The 15,458-nt window shown below is 35.1% G+C and overlaps 1 protein-coding gene across 1 annotated transcript; it reads left to right on the plus strand.

Annotated features, from left to right (window-relative positions):
• Positions 1 to 1,528: 1,528 nt before the first annotated feature.
• On the plus strand, positions 1,529 to 13,756 carry LOC142235177 (cytochrome P450 4d8-like). The gene is made up of 4 exons (XM_075306431.1): positions 1,529 to 1,798; positions 1,863 to 2,319; positions 12,750 to 13,318; positions 13,383 to 13,756. Exons 1-4 carry the CDS (start codon positions 1,642 to 1,644, stop codon positions 13,736 to 13,738), a joined length of 1,539 nt encoding a protein of 512 aa, XP_075162546.1. The 5' UTR covers positions 1,529 to 1,641; the 3' UTR covers positions 13,739 to 13,756.
• Positions 13,757 to 15,458: the final 1,702 nt, after the last annotated feature.

Here is a 15,458-nt window from a genome sequence, read left to right on the forward strand (position 1 = left end):
ATGCCTTACATAATGGACCGGCAGAAATAAATGCGATACAAATTTTTGAGGGTCAAAAATACCAGTATATTTATATTTTCAGGCAAAGTGGATAAAAAATACAGATTCTAGCAGCCTGAGAACTAAGTCCGGTTCAATACTCAAAATTTTCGGCACACCTCTTAATGTTCCTCAAATACCTCTAGAATTTAAATTTCAGACAAATTGGGTAAAAACTACGATATCTAAAATCGGCCGATCAGTCTGCACACCTATTTGTGGTCCTAAAATACATCTCGATTTCCAATTTTAGGCAAATCGAATAAAAACTACGGTTTCTAGAAGCTCTAGACCCCAAATCGGGGGATCGCTTTATATGCGAGATATATCAAAACTGGGACCGATATTCCCCATTTTCGACACACCTATTTGTGACCTTAAAATACCTTTAGATTTTCAATTTCAAGCAAATCGGATAGAAAATACAGTTTCTAGACGCCCAAGAAGTAAAATCGGGGGATAGGTCTATATGGGGGCTATACCAAAACATGAACTGATACTCCCCATTTTCGACACCCCTATTTATGGTCAAAAAATACCTATAGATTTCAAATTTCATGCAAATCGGATAGTAAATACAGTTTCTAGAAGCCCAAGAATTAAAATCTGGAGATCGGTCTATATGGGGGCTATACCAAAACATGGACCGATACTCACAATTTTTGGCACACTTCTTTATAGTCCTAAAATACCTCTAGATTTCCAATTTCAGACGAATTGCATAAAAACTACGGTTTCTATAAGCTCAAGACCCCAAATCGGGAGGTCGGTTTATATGGGGACTATACACCCGATATAGCCCATCTTCGAACTTGACCTGCCTGCAGACAAAAGTCGAGTTTGTGCAAAATTTTAGCACGATTGCTTCATTATTGAAGACTGTAGCGTGATTACAACAGACAGGCAGACAGACAGACGGGCATGGTTATATCGTCTTAGAATTTCTCCCTGATCAAGAATATATATACTTTATATAGTCGGAAATCGATATTTCGATGTGTTACAAACGGAATGACAAACTTATTATACCGCCGTCACCATTCTATGGTGGTGGGTATAAAAAAATCTTTTGATGTGAACATTTAAGATATTTATTATTTTCGTGTAGTATATCAATGTTATTATTTCCTTGCACAGTGGATTTAGGGTATACTACACATAAAAGTAACTGCCCGCATTAACCCTCCGATGGATGATAAGGTCTCTGTGGAAATTTTTGAATTTTATTATTTCATAATTGTGTATCCTATCTAATGTCAAACATGATAAATGATGACTACTTACACTAATTAATAAAGGAAGTTATAAACCATCATATTTGAGATCATATAAACTACAGATGTATGCATAAATAAAAGTGAATTGAGTCCACAGGGACCTCATCACCCATCGGAGGGTTAAATAATCATATCTCAAAATCTATTTTAATAACAAAACAAACAATATTCGAGTGGTTTATTTTCTGTTGTTTGGATTAATGGTTTTTATTAATAATGCGATTAGATAACTCGCATGCCATAACAAAACTGGCTTTTCTAAGGTATAACCTATTCAGTTGCAAAAAGAATTTTGCTGCAATTGACCGGGTCAAATTTCAAAGTGATGTTTTACGTTGCCCTTTTAATTTTTCTTTTCGCATGGGCTTTTGTAAGTCATATTTCAGCGAGACATAAGCGTGAAGCTCTCAAAAACATACCTGGACCATATTGTTTACCTCTCCTGGGAAGTATTGGAGATGCTTTTAAATCGAATCCAAAAGGTGATATAGATCAATTGAGAATTGTGTGATAGATAAGTCCTAATTGAATTTCTAAATTTTCCAGCCTTATGGAACAGAGCTCCTGAAATATATTTTCGTTATGGCAGCATTGTTAAAGGATGGATTTTTAATGAATTTTTTGTTGCCAGTGGAGATGCGGAATTTAATGAAAAACTTTTAAATAACACAGTTCATATTTCAAAATTGAAACAATATAGTTTGCTAAACAGCTGGCTGGGTACAGGGCTATTAGTGAGCGATGGCAAGAAATGGCATTCCAGACGTAAAATTATAACGCCGGCATTTCATTTTAAAATTTTGGAAGACTTCCTGGAAATATTCAATCGGCAGTCATTGGTCTTACTGGATTGTTTGGCAGAAAAAGCTGATGGTATTACAACATTCGATGCATATCCCTTGATGTCTTTGTATGCCTTGGATGTTATAGCTGAAACAGCAATGGGTACAAAAATTAATGCTCAACTCATGAAAACATCGGAATATACGTCAGCGGTTAGTGAGTAAGTATAGACGCGTCAATAATCATCAAAATTTCAAATGAAAATGTTTGGAGTGATTAACACAACAAATTAGTAAATTAGAAAGTTGGACAGGACCGACTACATCATACCCTAAGCCACCTGTACTGAATAAATGAAAGGACGTTTGGTTTCGACTTATGAAAGAAAGCTGCAGTGATACAATGAAAATGATTTTTATACCCTCCACCATAGGAAATATTGCTCTAAGACCCCATGAAGTATACATATTCTGGGTCGTGGTGAAATTCAGAGTCGATCTAAGCATATCCGTCCGTCCTACATCAATAACAACTACACAAGTAGTTGTTATTGATGTAGGTCGGATGGTATTGCAAATGGGCCATATCGGTATAGCCCCCATAAAAACGGACCCTCAGATTTGACCTCCGGAGCCTCTTAGAGGAGCAAAATTTATCCGATCCGGTTGAAATTCGGTACGTGGTGTTAGTATATGGTCTCTAACAACCATGCAAAAATTGGTCCATATCGGTCCATAATTATATATAGCCCCCATATAAACCGATCCCCAGATTTGACCACCGGAGCCTCTTGCAGGAGCAAAATTTATCCGATCCGGTTGAAATTTGGTACGTAGTGTTACTATATGGTCTCTAACAACTATGCACGAATTGGTTCATATCGGTCCATAATTATATATAGCCCCCATATAAACCGATCCCCAGATTTGACCACCGGAGCCTCTTGCAGGAGCAAAATTTATCCGATCCGGTTGAAATTTGGTACGTAGTGTTACTATATGGTCTCTAACAACTATGCACGAATTGGTTCATATCGGTCCATAATTATATATAGCCCCATATAAACCAATCCCTAGATTTGTCCTCCGGACCATCTTGGAGGAGCAAAATTCATCCGATTCGGTTGAAATTTGGTACGTGGTGTTATATGGTCTCTAACAACCATGCAAAAATTGGTCCATATCGGTCCATAATTATATATAGCCCCAATATAAACCGTTCCCCAGATTTAATCTCCGGAGCCTATTGGAGAAGCAAAATTCATCCGATCCGGTTGAAATTTGCAACGTGGTGTTAGTATATGGCCGCTAATAACCATGGCAAAATTGGTCCATATAGGTCTATAGTTATATATAGCCGATCCACAATCATACAAATATTGGTCCATGTCGGGTCATAATCGTGGTTGCCAATCAAGCCAAAAATAACCTACCAAAATTTTATTTCTATAGAAAATTTTGGCAAAATTATATTTCAATAGAAAATTTTGGCAAAATTATATTTCCATCGAAAATTTTGGCAAAATTATATTTCTATAGAAAATTATTATCAAAATTTTATTTCTATAGAAACTTTTATCAAAATTTTATTTCTATAGAAAATTTTGTCAAACTTAACAAGTAAGGAAAGTCTAAAGTCGGGCGGGGCCGACTATATTATACCCTGCACCACTTTGAAATCTAAATTTTCGATACCATATCACATCCGTCAAATGTGTTGGGTACTATATATAAAGGTTAGTCCCAAATACATACATTTAAATATCACTCGATCTGGACAGAATTTGATAGACTTCTACAAAATCTATAGACTCAAAATTTAAGTTGGCTAAAGCCCTAAGGTGGAACACAATGTTAGTAAAAAAATATGGGAAAAATTTAAATCTGAAACAATTTTAAGGAAACTTTGCAAAAATTTATTTATGATTTATCGCTCAATATATATGTAATAGAAGTTTGGGAAAATTAGAGTCATTTTAACAGCTTTTCGACTAAGCAGTGGCGATTTTACAAGGGAAATGTTGGTATTTTGACCATTTTTGTCGAAATCAGAAAAACATATATATGGGAGCTATATCTAAATCTGAACCGATTTCAACCAAATTTGGCACGCATAGCTACAATGCTAATTCTACTCCCTGTGCAAAATTTCAACTAAATCGGAGTTAAAAATTGGCCTCTGTGGTCATATGAGTGTAAATCGGGCGAAAGCTATATATGGGAGATATATCTAAATCTGAACCGATTTCAACCAAATTTGGCACGCATAGCTATGATGCTAATTCTACTCCCTGTGCAAAATTTCAACTAAATCGGAGCAAAAAATTGGCCTCTGTGGTCATATGAGTGTAAATCGGGCGAACGATATATATGGGAGCTATATCTAAATCTGAACCGATTTCAATAAAATTTGGCACACTAGACTACACTACTAACTGAACTCCTAGTGCAAAATTTCACCCAAATTGGGGTAAAACTCTGGCTTCTGGGACCGTATTAGTCCATATCGGGCGAAAGATATATATGGGAGCTATATCTAAATCTGAACCGATTTTTCCAAAATCAATAGGTATCTATTCTGAGCCAAAACACATACATGTGCCAAATTTGACGTCGATTGGACTAAAACTACGACCTAGACGTTGATTACAAAAATGTGTTCACGGACAGACGGACATGGCTATATCGACTCAGGAGTCCACCCTGAGCATTTTTGCCAAAGACACCATGTGTCTATCTCGTCTCCTTCTGGGTGTTGCAAACATATGCACTAACTTATAATACCCTGTTCCACAGTGTGGAGCAGGGTATAATTACATACGTATTTAATCGGCCTTTTTTGTTTAATATATACCACATATGGACTACCTTGCAATTTAGAACACGGTGTTAGGAAGTTTTATGATACCTTGCCATCGACAAGTGATACCGTAACCCAAGTAATTCGATTGTTGATTACAGTCTTCAGAAGAAGTTTCTACACAATCCATGGTGAAGGGTACATAAGCTTCGGCCTGGCCGAACTTACGGCCGTATATACTTGTTGTTTTTTTAAGGTTCGAGCCCAGATTTCAATTTCTTAAGTTTGGGAGATAAACCGTATTTCCGTATTTAAGAAAATTAAGCACTACATTTTTATGGGAGTTTTAACTAATTCTGAATAGAAATGCCTGATTTTACTCATATCCAAAAGATGTTTGCTTTGGTTAGGTATAGTGGCAATTAGACTTAATTAAACTATTCAGTCCATTACACTAGGTAACAAATAACAAAATTTGAAAATTTTCTGAGAATGAGTTGTAGACGGCTCAACTTTCTTTAATTTGAGTAGTATTAGGATTAAAAAGGTCAAAGAAAACGAAAGATTTGCTCAAAATTGTAGGTGTACCTCCAAAAATTAAAAAAAAAAAATTAAAAAAAATTGTATCTCGAAAACCAATCGACAGAAAATTTTTTAAAATTCATTTTCGTGTTTCGTAGGTCAAAATCAATAAGAAAAAATATGCTAGAAACAAATCACAAAACGACTGTTGGTTAGTGTTATGAATCACAATTTGTGATATCACAGGTGATAAAATTCTCTCTTATCAATGAGTGCTTCCCGATAGAGTGAAACTGCACCGTGAAACTACTTAGAGAAACTTTGAAACACTCAGAAATGTCACCAGTATTGTACTGAGAGCGAATAATCCACCGCTGAAAAACTTTCTGAAATCAAAATCGGTTGATAATTGCGATGGAATCTTTTAGGCACATTTTTTTTTGCAGATCAGAGTTATTTTAAGTGGTGAAGAATGTAAATAGCCGGCCACGTCCGGATTTTGACAGTCCTTATTGGTTATACCATGCGCCACAATGTGGAACATTGCATATGTTTGCGACACCCAGAAGGTGACAAAAACGATCTGTTCATTCGTCCGCATGTCCGTGTCATTTTTGTGATCAAAGTCTAGGTCGCAGTTTTAATCTAATCGACTTCAAATTTGATGCAAATATGTTTTTTGGATCAGAATAAGATCACATTGGCTTTAGAAGGAATCGGTTCAGTATAGCTCCATATATATCTTTCGGCCGATATGCACCTATATGGCTCCAGAAGCCAGAGTTTCATATTGATTTGCTTCAAATTTTGTACAAGGAGTTAAAATCACTTCAGATATAGCAACTCAATATGAAACTCAGGCTTCTGGAGCCATATAGGTGCTTCTTCTGCTGCCAGAAGGATAGTTTAGGTGTCAGCCCGATGTATCAGGCTCACTTAGACTATTCAGTCCAATGCGATGCTAAGGATATATATGGGAGCTATATCTAAATCTGAACCGCCAGTGTGGCGCAGGGTATACAAAGAAAGTACTTGGTAAGTAAATCAGATCAAAACTTTGGCCTCTGTGGTAATATCCCCATATATATATATATATATATATATATATATATATATATATATATATATATATATATATATATATATATATATATATATATATATATATATATATATATATATATATATATATATATATATATATATATATATATATATATATATATATATATATATATATATATATATATATATATATATATATATATATATATATATATATATATATATATATATATATATATATATATATATATATATATATATATATATATATATATATATATATATATATATATATATATATATATATATATATATATATATATATATATATATATATATATATATATATATATATATATATATATATATATATATATATATATATATATATATATATATATATATCGTTCGCCCCATATTACCACAGAGGCCAAAGTTTTGATCTGATTTACTTACCAAGTACTTTCTTTGTATACCCTGCGCCACACTGGCGGTTCAGATTTAGATATAGCTCCCATATATATCCTTAGCATCGCATTGGACTGAATAGTCTAAGTGAGCCTGATACATCGGGCTGACACCTAAACTATCCTTCTGGCAGCAGAAGAAGCACCTATATGGCTCCAGAAGCCTGAGTTTCATATTGAGTTGCTATATCTGAAGTGATTTTAACTCCTTGTGCAAAATTTGCAGCAAATCTATATGAAACTCAGGCTTCTGGAGCCATATAGGTGCATATCGGCCGAAAGATATATATGGAGCTATACTGAACCGATTCCTTCTAAAATCCAATGTGATCTTATTCTGATCCAAAAAACATATTTGCATCAAATTTGAAGTCGATTAGATTAAAACTGCGACCTAGACTTTGATCACAAAAATGTCACGGACAGACGGACGAACGAACAGATCGTTATTGTCACCTTCTGGGTGTCGCAAACATATGCACTGTTCCACATTGTGGCGCAGGGTATAACCAATAAGGACTGCCAAAATCCGGACGTGGCCGGCTATTTACATTCTTCACCACTTAAAATAACTCTGATCTGCAAAAAAAATCCCTAACAGATTCCATCGCAATTATCAACCGATCATGATTTCAGAAAGTTTTTCAGCGGTGGATTATTCGCTCTCAGTACAATACTGGTGACATTTCTGAGTGTTTCAAAGTTTCTCTAAGTAGTTTCATGGTGCAGTTTCACCCTATCGGGAAGCACTCAATTTTACCACCTGTGATATCACAAATTGTGATTCATAATGGACTGAATAGTTTAATTAAGTCTACCTGTCTCTAAACCTAACCAATGCAAACATCTTTTGGATTTGAGTAAAATCAGGCATTTCTATTCTGAATTAGTTAAAACTCCCATAAAGATGTAGTCCTTAATTTTCTTCAATACGGTTTATCTCCCAAACTTAAGAAATTGAAATCTGGGCTCGAACCTTAAAACAAAAAAACAAGTATATACGGCCGTAAGTTCGGCCAGGCCGAAGCTTATGTACCCTCCACCATGGATTGCGTAAGATACCTTGCCGATGGCAAGGCATCTTAAAACTTCCTAACACCGTGTTCTAAATTGCAAGGTAGTCCATATGTGGTATATATTAAACTAAACAAGTATATACAGCAGTAAGTTCGGCCGGGCCGAATCTTAAATACCCACCACCATGAACCAAATATTAGGGTTTCCTATGAAATTTCAGGAGGGCTTGAGGACACTTCCCGAAGATAAATGTTAAGATTTCACCTATGAGGACTATATCAGATTCTGGATTTATAAGAACCATACTTGTTTGAGTTTTGGAGGAATCATTAACATCTCTTGTAAGTGTGCAAGAAAATTATAAAATAACATCTTGATTTGAAATCTTAAATCTGTAGAAGTAAAATCTGGAAACTTTACATTGAGTTTCAAGCAATTTTCATGATCAGTGCGCCTTCTACATCCTCAAGAAGTGAAGTCGGTCTATATGGAGGCATTACCAAATGGACCGATAAAAACTTAATCCGATACACGTTTTTGTGAGCCTAAAATACCAGAATATTTACAATTTCAGGCAAATCAGATAAAAACTATGGTTTCTAGAAACCCAAGGAGTTAAATCGGGAGATCGTTCTTATGGGGGCCATACTAAAATATGGACCGATACTCACCGTTTTCGGCACACCCCTTTATGACCCGAAAATACCCCTAGATTTCCAATTTCAGGCAAATAGGATGAAAAACTACGGATTCTAGATGCCCAAGAAGTAAAATCGGGAAATCGGTCTATATGGGGCCTATACCAAAATATGGACCGATAATCACCATTTTCGGCACACCTCTTTATGGTCCTACAATACCTCTAAATTTTCAATTTCAAGTAAATTGATTTCCAATTTCAGACAAATTGGATAAAAACTAAGGTTTCTATAAGCCCAAGACCCCAAATCGGGGGGTCGTTTTATATGGGGACCATACCAAAACATGGACCGATACTCACAATTTTTGGCACACGTATTTGTAGTCCTACGATACCACAAGGTTTCCAATTTCAGGTAAATTGAATAAAAACTGCGGTTTCTATAAGCCCAAGAAGTAAAATCGGGAGATCGGTCTATATGGGGGCTATACCAAAATATGGACCGATACTCACCATTTTAGGCACACGTATTTGTGGTCCTACAATACCTCTAGATTTTCAATTTCAAGTAAATTGAATAAATCGGTCTACATGGGGGCTATACCAAAACATGGACCGATACTCACCATTTTTTGCACACCTCTTTATGGTCATAAAATGCCTCTAGATTTTCAATTTCAGGCTAATTGGATAAAAACTACGATTTCTATAAGTCCCTTTATATGGGGACTATATCAAAACCTGAACCGATATAGCCCATCGCCGAACTTGACCTGCCTGCAGACAAAAGAGTTTGGTTAAAATTTCAGCACGATTGCTTCATTATTGAAGACTGTAGCGTGATTACAACAGACAGACGGACATCGTTATATCGTCTTAGAATTTCTCCCTGATCAAGAATATATATATATACTTTATATAGTCGGAAATCGATATTTCAATGTGTTTGTATACCCTGCGCCACACTGTGGCGGTTCAGATTTAGATATAGCTCCCCTATATATCCTTAGCATCGCATTGGACTGAATAGTCTAAGTGAGCCTGATACATCGGGCTGACACCTAAACTATCCTTCTGGCAGCAGAAGTCTGAGTTTTACCTTAAGCTGAGTACTATGTTCAGTTTTCAAGCTGAAAACCAGCTTATTTTCACGGTTACTTTTTTTAATCAATTAATTTCGAAATATTGAATGGTTCGCAATCCATCCATAATTTGAAGAGACTTGACAAAAATGTTATCGTCTTCATATATATTTTTGCACTTTTAATTTAGTGTTTTGGTGAAAAACTCGAACATAGTAATCACCTTTAATTTAAAATTTTGCACAAGTAGTACAATTAGTAGTATAGTTAAATGTGCTAAATTTGAATGAAATTGGTTCAGATTTAGATATAGCTCCCATATATATGTTTCGCCATATATGCACTTATATGGCGCCAGAAGCCAGAGTTGTGCACTGAGTGTTTACATTTACGTGAAATTTTGCACAAAGAGAACAAGTAGTAGTATAGTTTAGTGTGCTAAATTTGATTGGAATCGGTTCAGATTTAGATATAGCACCCTTATTTATATTCTTCCGAATTGAGCTAATATAGCCAAAATAACCACATATTTCTTGTAAAATCGCCACTGCTAAGTCGAAAAATTGTTTCCCATATATTTTTACTAACATTTTGCTTCGTCCCAGTGCATTAAAAAAGTTTACTTGGATCCAAAGATTTAGACCTTCTCTTAAGGGTTTTTGTATGGATTCCAAGCCAAGGATGTGGCCTTTTCAAAATAAAGTCATTTTGTAGGGACCTATCTAGCTTTAAGTCTGGGATAGATAAAATTGAAATTTGGGTACAGGTCTCATTTATCGAATATTCATCCTTTTTTACCTGTATATTAATAAGGCTATTCACTTACAAACAAATGCCAGATTAAAAATCTAAATTGTAACAGACACTTTAGAGTAGAAAAGTATATACAGCAGTAAGTTCGGCCGGGCTGAATCTTATGTACCATCCATAATGGATTGCGTAGAAACTTCTACTAAAGGCTGTATTCCACAACCGAATTACTTGCCGATGGCAAGGTATCTTAAAACTTCTTAACATCGCCATATACTAACACAACGTATGATGTCATCGGATGAAATTTGGTCCTCCACGAGGGTCCGGAGGTCAAATCTGGGGATCGGTTTATATGGGTGCTATATATTATTTTGGACTGATATGATCAATTTGTGCATGGTTGTTAGAGGCCATATACTAGGTTAGTTTAGGTTAGGTGTCAGCCCGATACATCAGGCTCACTTAGACTATTCAGTCCATTGTGATACCACATTGGCGAACTTCTCTCTTATCACTGAGTGCTGCCCGATTCCATGTTAAGCTCAATGACAAGGGGTTTCCTTTTTATAGCCGAGTCCGAACGGCGTTCCACATTGCAGTGAAGCCACTTAGAGACATTTTGAAACACTCAGAAATATCACCAGCATTACTGAGGTGGGATTATCCTCCGCTGAGAAACTTTTTGGTGTTCGGTCGAAGCAGGAATCGAACCCACGACCTTGTATATGCAAGACGGGGATGCTAACCTTTGCACCACGGTGGCTCCTTAATTTTATGTAAATTGCGCATCCTAAAATGAAGGTTGCGTAATCTTTAACATAACATAAATATTTTTTTCAGTGTATATTATTTCCAACCGTACTAAGAACAAGTATATACGGCCGTAAGTTCGGCCAGGCCGAATCATATGTACCCTCCACCATGGATTGCGTAGAAACTTCTACTAAAGACTGTCATCCACAATCGAATTACTTGGGTTGCGGTAACACTTGTCGATGAAAAGATATCTTAAAACTTCCTTAACACCGTCTTCTAAATTGTAAGTTAGTCCAGACCGGGGATATATTGAACAAAAAAACAAGATCGATTAAATACGTATATAATTCAGTTCGACAAAATTTTCTATAGAAATAAAATGTTGACAACATTTTCTATAGAAATAAAATTTTGATAAAATTTTCTATAGAAATAAAATTTTGATAAAATTTTCTATAGAAATAAAATTTTGACAAAATTTTCTATAGAAATTAAATTTTGAAAAAAAAAATTTATAAAAAAAAAAATTTGGCAAAATTTTCTATAGAAATAAAATTTTGATAAAATTTTCTATAGATATAAAATGTTGACAAAATTTTCTATAGAAATAAAATTTTGGTAGATTATTTTTTGCGATATGGTCTAATTTTTGTGTGATTGGCCATCGGCCATATATAACCATATACCGATATGGACCAATTTTTGCATGGCTGTTAGCGGCCATATACTAGCACAATTTTTGCATGGGTGTTTGAGTCCATATACCGATATGGACCAATTTTTGCATGGCTGTTAGCGGCCATATACTAGCACAATTTTTGCATGGGTGTTTGAGTCCATATATTAAAAGCATGTACCAAATTTCAACTGAATCAGATGAATTTTGCTCTTCCAAGAGGCTCCGGAGGTCAAATCTGGGGACCGGTTTATATGGGGGCTACATATAATTATGGACCGATATGGACCAATTCCTGCATGGTTGTTAGAGACCATATACTAACATCACGTACCAAATTTCAACCGAATCGGATGAATTGTGCTCTTCCACGAGGCTCCGGAGGTCAAATCTGGCTATAACATAGGCAATATATAATTTGGACCGATGTGGGTACTAATACCATGTACCAAATTTCAGCCGGATCGGATGAAATTTTCTTCTCTTAGAGGATCCGCAAACCAAATCTGGGAGTCCGTTTATATGGGGGCTATACGTAAAAGTGGTCCGATATGGTCCATTTGCAATACCATCCGACCTACATCAATAACAACTACTTGTGCCAAGTTTCAAACGATAGCTTGTTTCGTTCGGAAGTTAGCGTGATTTCAACAGACGGACGGACGGACGGACGGACGGACGGACATGCTCAGATCGACTCAGAATTTCACCACGACCCAGAATATATATACTTTATGGGGTCTTAGAGCAATATTTCGATGTGTTACAAACGAAATGACAAAGTTAATATACCACCATCCTATGGTGGAGGGTGTAAAAAGATCAAATATACAAAAGCCTTTAGTTTTGTGTTCTCTCATTATTCCTCTTTAGAATGACCGAATTGACATGTTGGCGTTTTATACGTATCCACCTGAATAGTGATCTCATCTTTGCCCTTATGCACCCTTTCACAATGATGCGTCAGAAAAAATTGATTGGAATAATGCATAACTTCACTCGGAACATTATTGAAGAACGTCGTGCGACGTTAATTACAACTAAATCTGAATCGAATTCTTCTGTGGTAAAAGAAGATACTGATGATATTGGAACGAAGAAACGTTCAGCCCTCTTAGATGTGTTGCTACAATCCACTATTGATGGCCAACCTTTATCAAATGAGGATATACGCGAAGAAGTCGAAACATTTATGTTTGAAGGTCATGATACAACAGCAACGGCTCTCAGCTTTACCTTGTATCTGTTAGCAAGGAATCCTCGAGTTCAGCAGAAACTCTTGGCCGAAATTCATCAAATCTATGGTAATGATTTGAACCAGCCATTTACGTTAATGAATTTAAATGAATTGAAATATATGGAATGTGTCATCAAAGAATCGCTACGCTTATATCCAGCAATACCATTAATTGGTCGTTATCTCAAAGAGGATTTTAAATACAGTTAGTACTACATTGTTCAAATCCCAAAATTCGTATAATTTTCATATTCCGTTTTCTCCTTTAGCACATTCAACTTTGGGTAGTGGTGTCATACCAGGCGGTACACATCTTCTAATCTCTCTTTTCGGTACTATGAATGATCCAAAACAACTGAAATGTACAGATCCCAAGCAGTTTAGACCAGAACGTTTTGAAAATCTTGATGCTAGTTCTAGCTTCCATACAATACCGTTTAGTGCTGGACCCCGTAATTGTATTGGTCAAAAATTTGCCATGTACGAAATGAAAGTGACGTTAACTAAAATTCTTCACACATATGAACTGCTACCTTTGGGCCCCGCTGTTGAACCAATTGTGAATATTGTTTTACGCTCTGAGACTGGCATGCAATTGGGAATGAGAAAAAGAAAACTTAAGTAATAAAAAATTTGAAAAATATTTTTATGTTAGCCTGATATCAATTCAGGCTGGTTCAATGTCCAAATCATTTAAACTAGAAATTATTACAATATATATTCGAGCTTATTGGACAGGAAGATTAAGGGATTTGATATGGATTATTGTTAAGTTATTGAAAAGAATATGCCAGATACCCATCTCGCAAGCCTGACTATACATATATGTTTCAGTGTTGGCCACTACACATTTCCATAGTCTTTAGCGAGATCTGGCCGGGTGAGATGATTTAATTTGGGTCGAGCATTATTCTTCCCAAATTTAACCATTTTTCATCTTTTCGTCCCTTAATCTTATTTTTATACCCACACTCTTAGAAAAATATGTTTTTCATATGTTCCGATATAAACAAAGTGTGTTTCGGGCACAATTTTAAAACACAATATATTTAAGTGCAAACATGTAATGTTCCTAAACTAACACTAAATGTTTGGGACATCTATGTTAATATGTTAGAATATATTATGTTTGGGGCATAAATGTTTCATAAAAATCATATGTGTGAATGCAAACATGTATAAATTTACAAATTTCGACTAAACATACATATGTTGGGATATTTTATCCAAAGCGACAGAGAGAGTATAGAGAAAGAAATGGAAACCGGGAGAGTTGACGAAAGATATCAACATAACACAGCGAAAGAATCAAAAGAGAACAATTTCTGTGAAACCGCTGGTATGTTGTTTCGGAAAACTGTTTTATGATAAGGCCAAAAATTTGATATGCTTAAGTCTAAATATTATTTAATTTGAATAAAGAGAATGAACATTCGGAACCAAGAGAATATGTATGTGTGGACATGTGTTTTGTTTATCATTTTGGCATTATGGGCACAATTTTTTCTTGGTTCGTTAAAAGAAATCAGGGGTCTTCATAAAAATAACGAAAGGGCACTATACTCTTTTTAGAGTTGGGACAGCAAAATGAAATAAGGAGGAAATAGTGAAAAATTACACAGTAAAATGTATAAAAACAAAGTTTAGTTCCTCTTTATTAATAAGTAGTCCAAGAGGAGTTGACGGACACCTTCAAATATAAAAGCGGGCATTAAGTTCGAGTTTTGCAGCTAAAACAATTTAAAAAGTTTATTTTCTTTAAATGAATTATTAAAGAAAAATAAAAGGCATTTTAGAGCGATGGTGTTAAATGCTAGTAAAAACTGTTCACGCCTAAATAAATTTATGTTTATATTATAAAATTATTTATGTATGTTTATACTCGACTCCACGTTCTTCTTTTGTTAGTTTTTGAATTCCCTTCAAATTTTAAAGTTTTGTACCAAAAACAGTTTTTTGTTACAAAGTTGTTATTTTGGCAATAAAAAAATATTTTATCCAAAAATCAGTCAATTTCGTTTATATCAAGCACTGTTAATGACTATAAATCTTTAATAACCCACATTTCGAAGTTTCATTATAAAAATTTAATATAGTATAAATATAAATGTGTAAATTAAAAAAAAAAACACAAAAAGTATTCGGTCGGAGCAGGGATTGAACCCACGACCCTTTGCATGCAAGGCAGACATGCTAACCACTGCTCCACGTGGCAAACAAATGTATGTTTCTGTTAAATAATGTTTTGTTTGCATGGGCTCGTGGTCGCTGCAAACTATGCTATATAAAAGTAACTTATAACGATAATTATCTGCTGGTGACCATGACAAACTGTGTGGTACTCG

This window comes from Haematobia irritans, chromosome 4 (assembly GCF_050003625.1).
Source record: "Haematobia irritans isolate KBUSLIRL chromosome 4, ASM5000362v1, whole genome shotgun sequence".
Classification (NCBI taxonomy): Eukaryota; Metazoa; Arthropoda; class Insecta; order Diptera; family Muscidae; genus Haematobia; species Haematobia irritans.

Excerpts from the sequence above, each read along its gene's own strand:
- LOC142235177 (XM_075306431.1), top strand. The coding sequence starts at position 1,642 with ATGTTTTACGTTGCCCTTTTAATTTTTCTTTTCGCATGGGCTTTTGTA. Across the intron at positions 1,799-1,862 it reads TTTTAAATCGAATCCAAAAG|CCTTATGGAACAGAGCTCCT; the intron begins GTGATATAGATC and ends TAAATTTTCCAG. Across the intron at positions 13,319-13,382 it reads CAAAGAGGATTTTAAATACA|CACATTCAACTTTGGGTAGT; the intron begins GTTAGTACTACA and ends TTTCTCCTTTAG.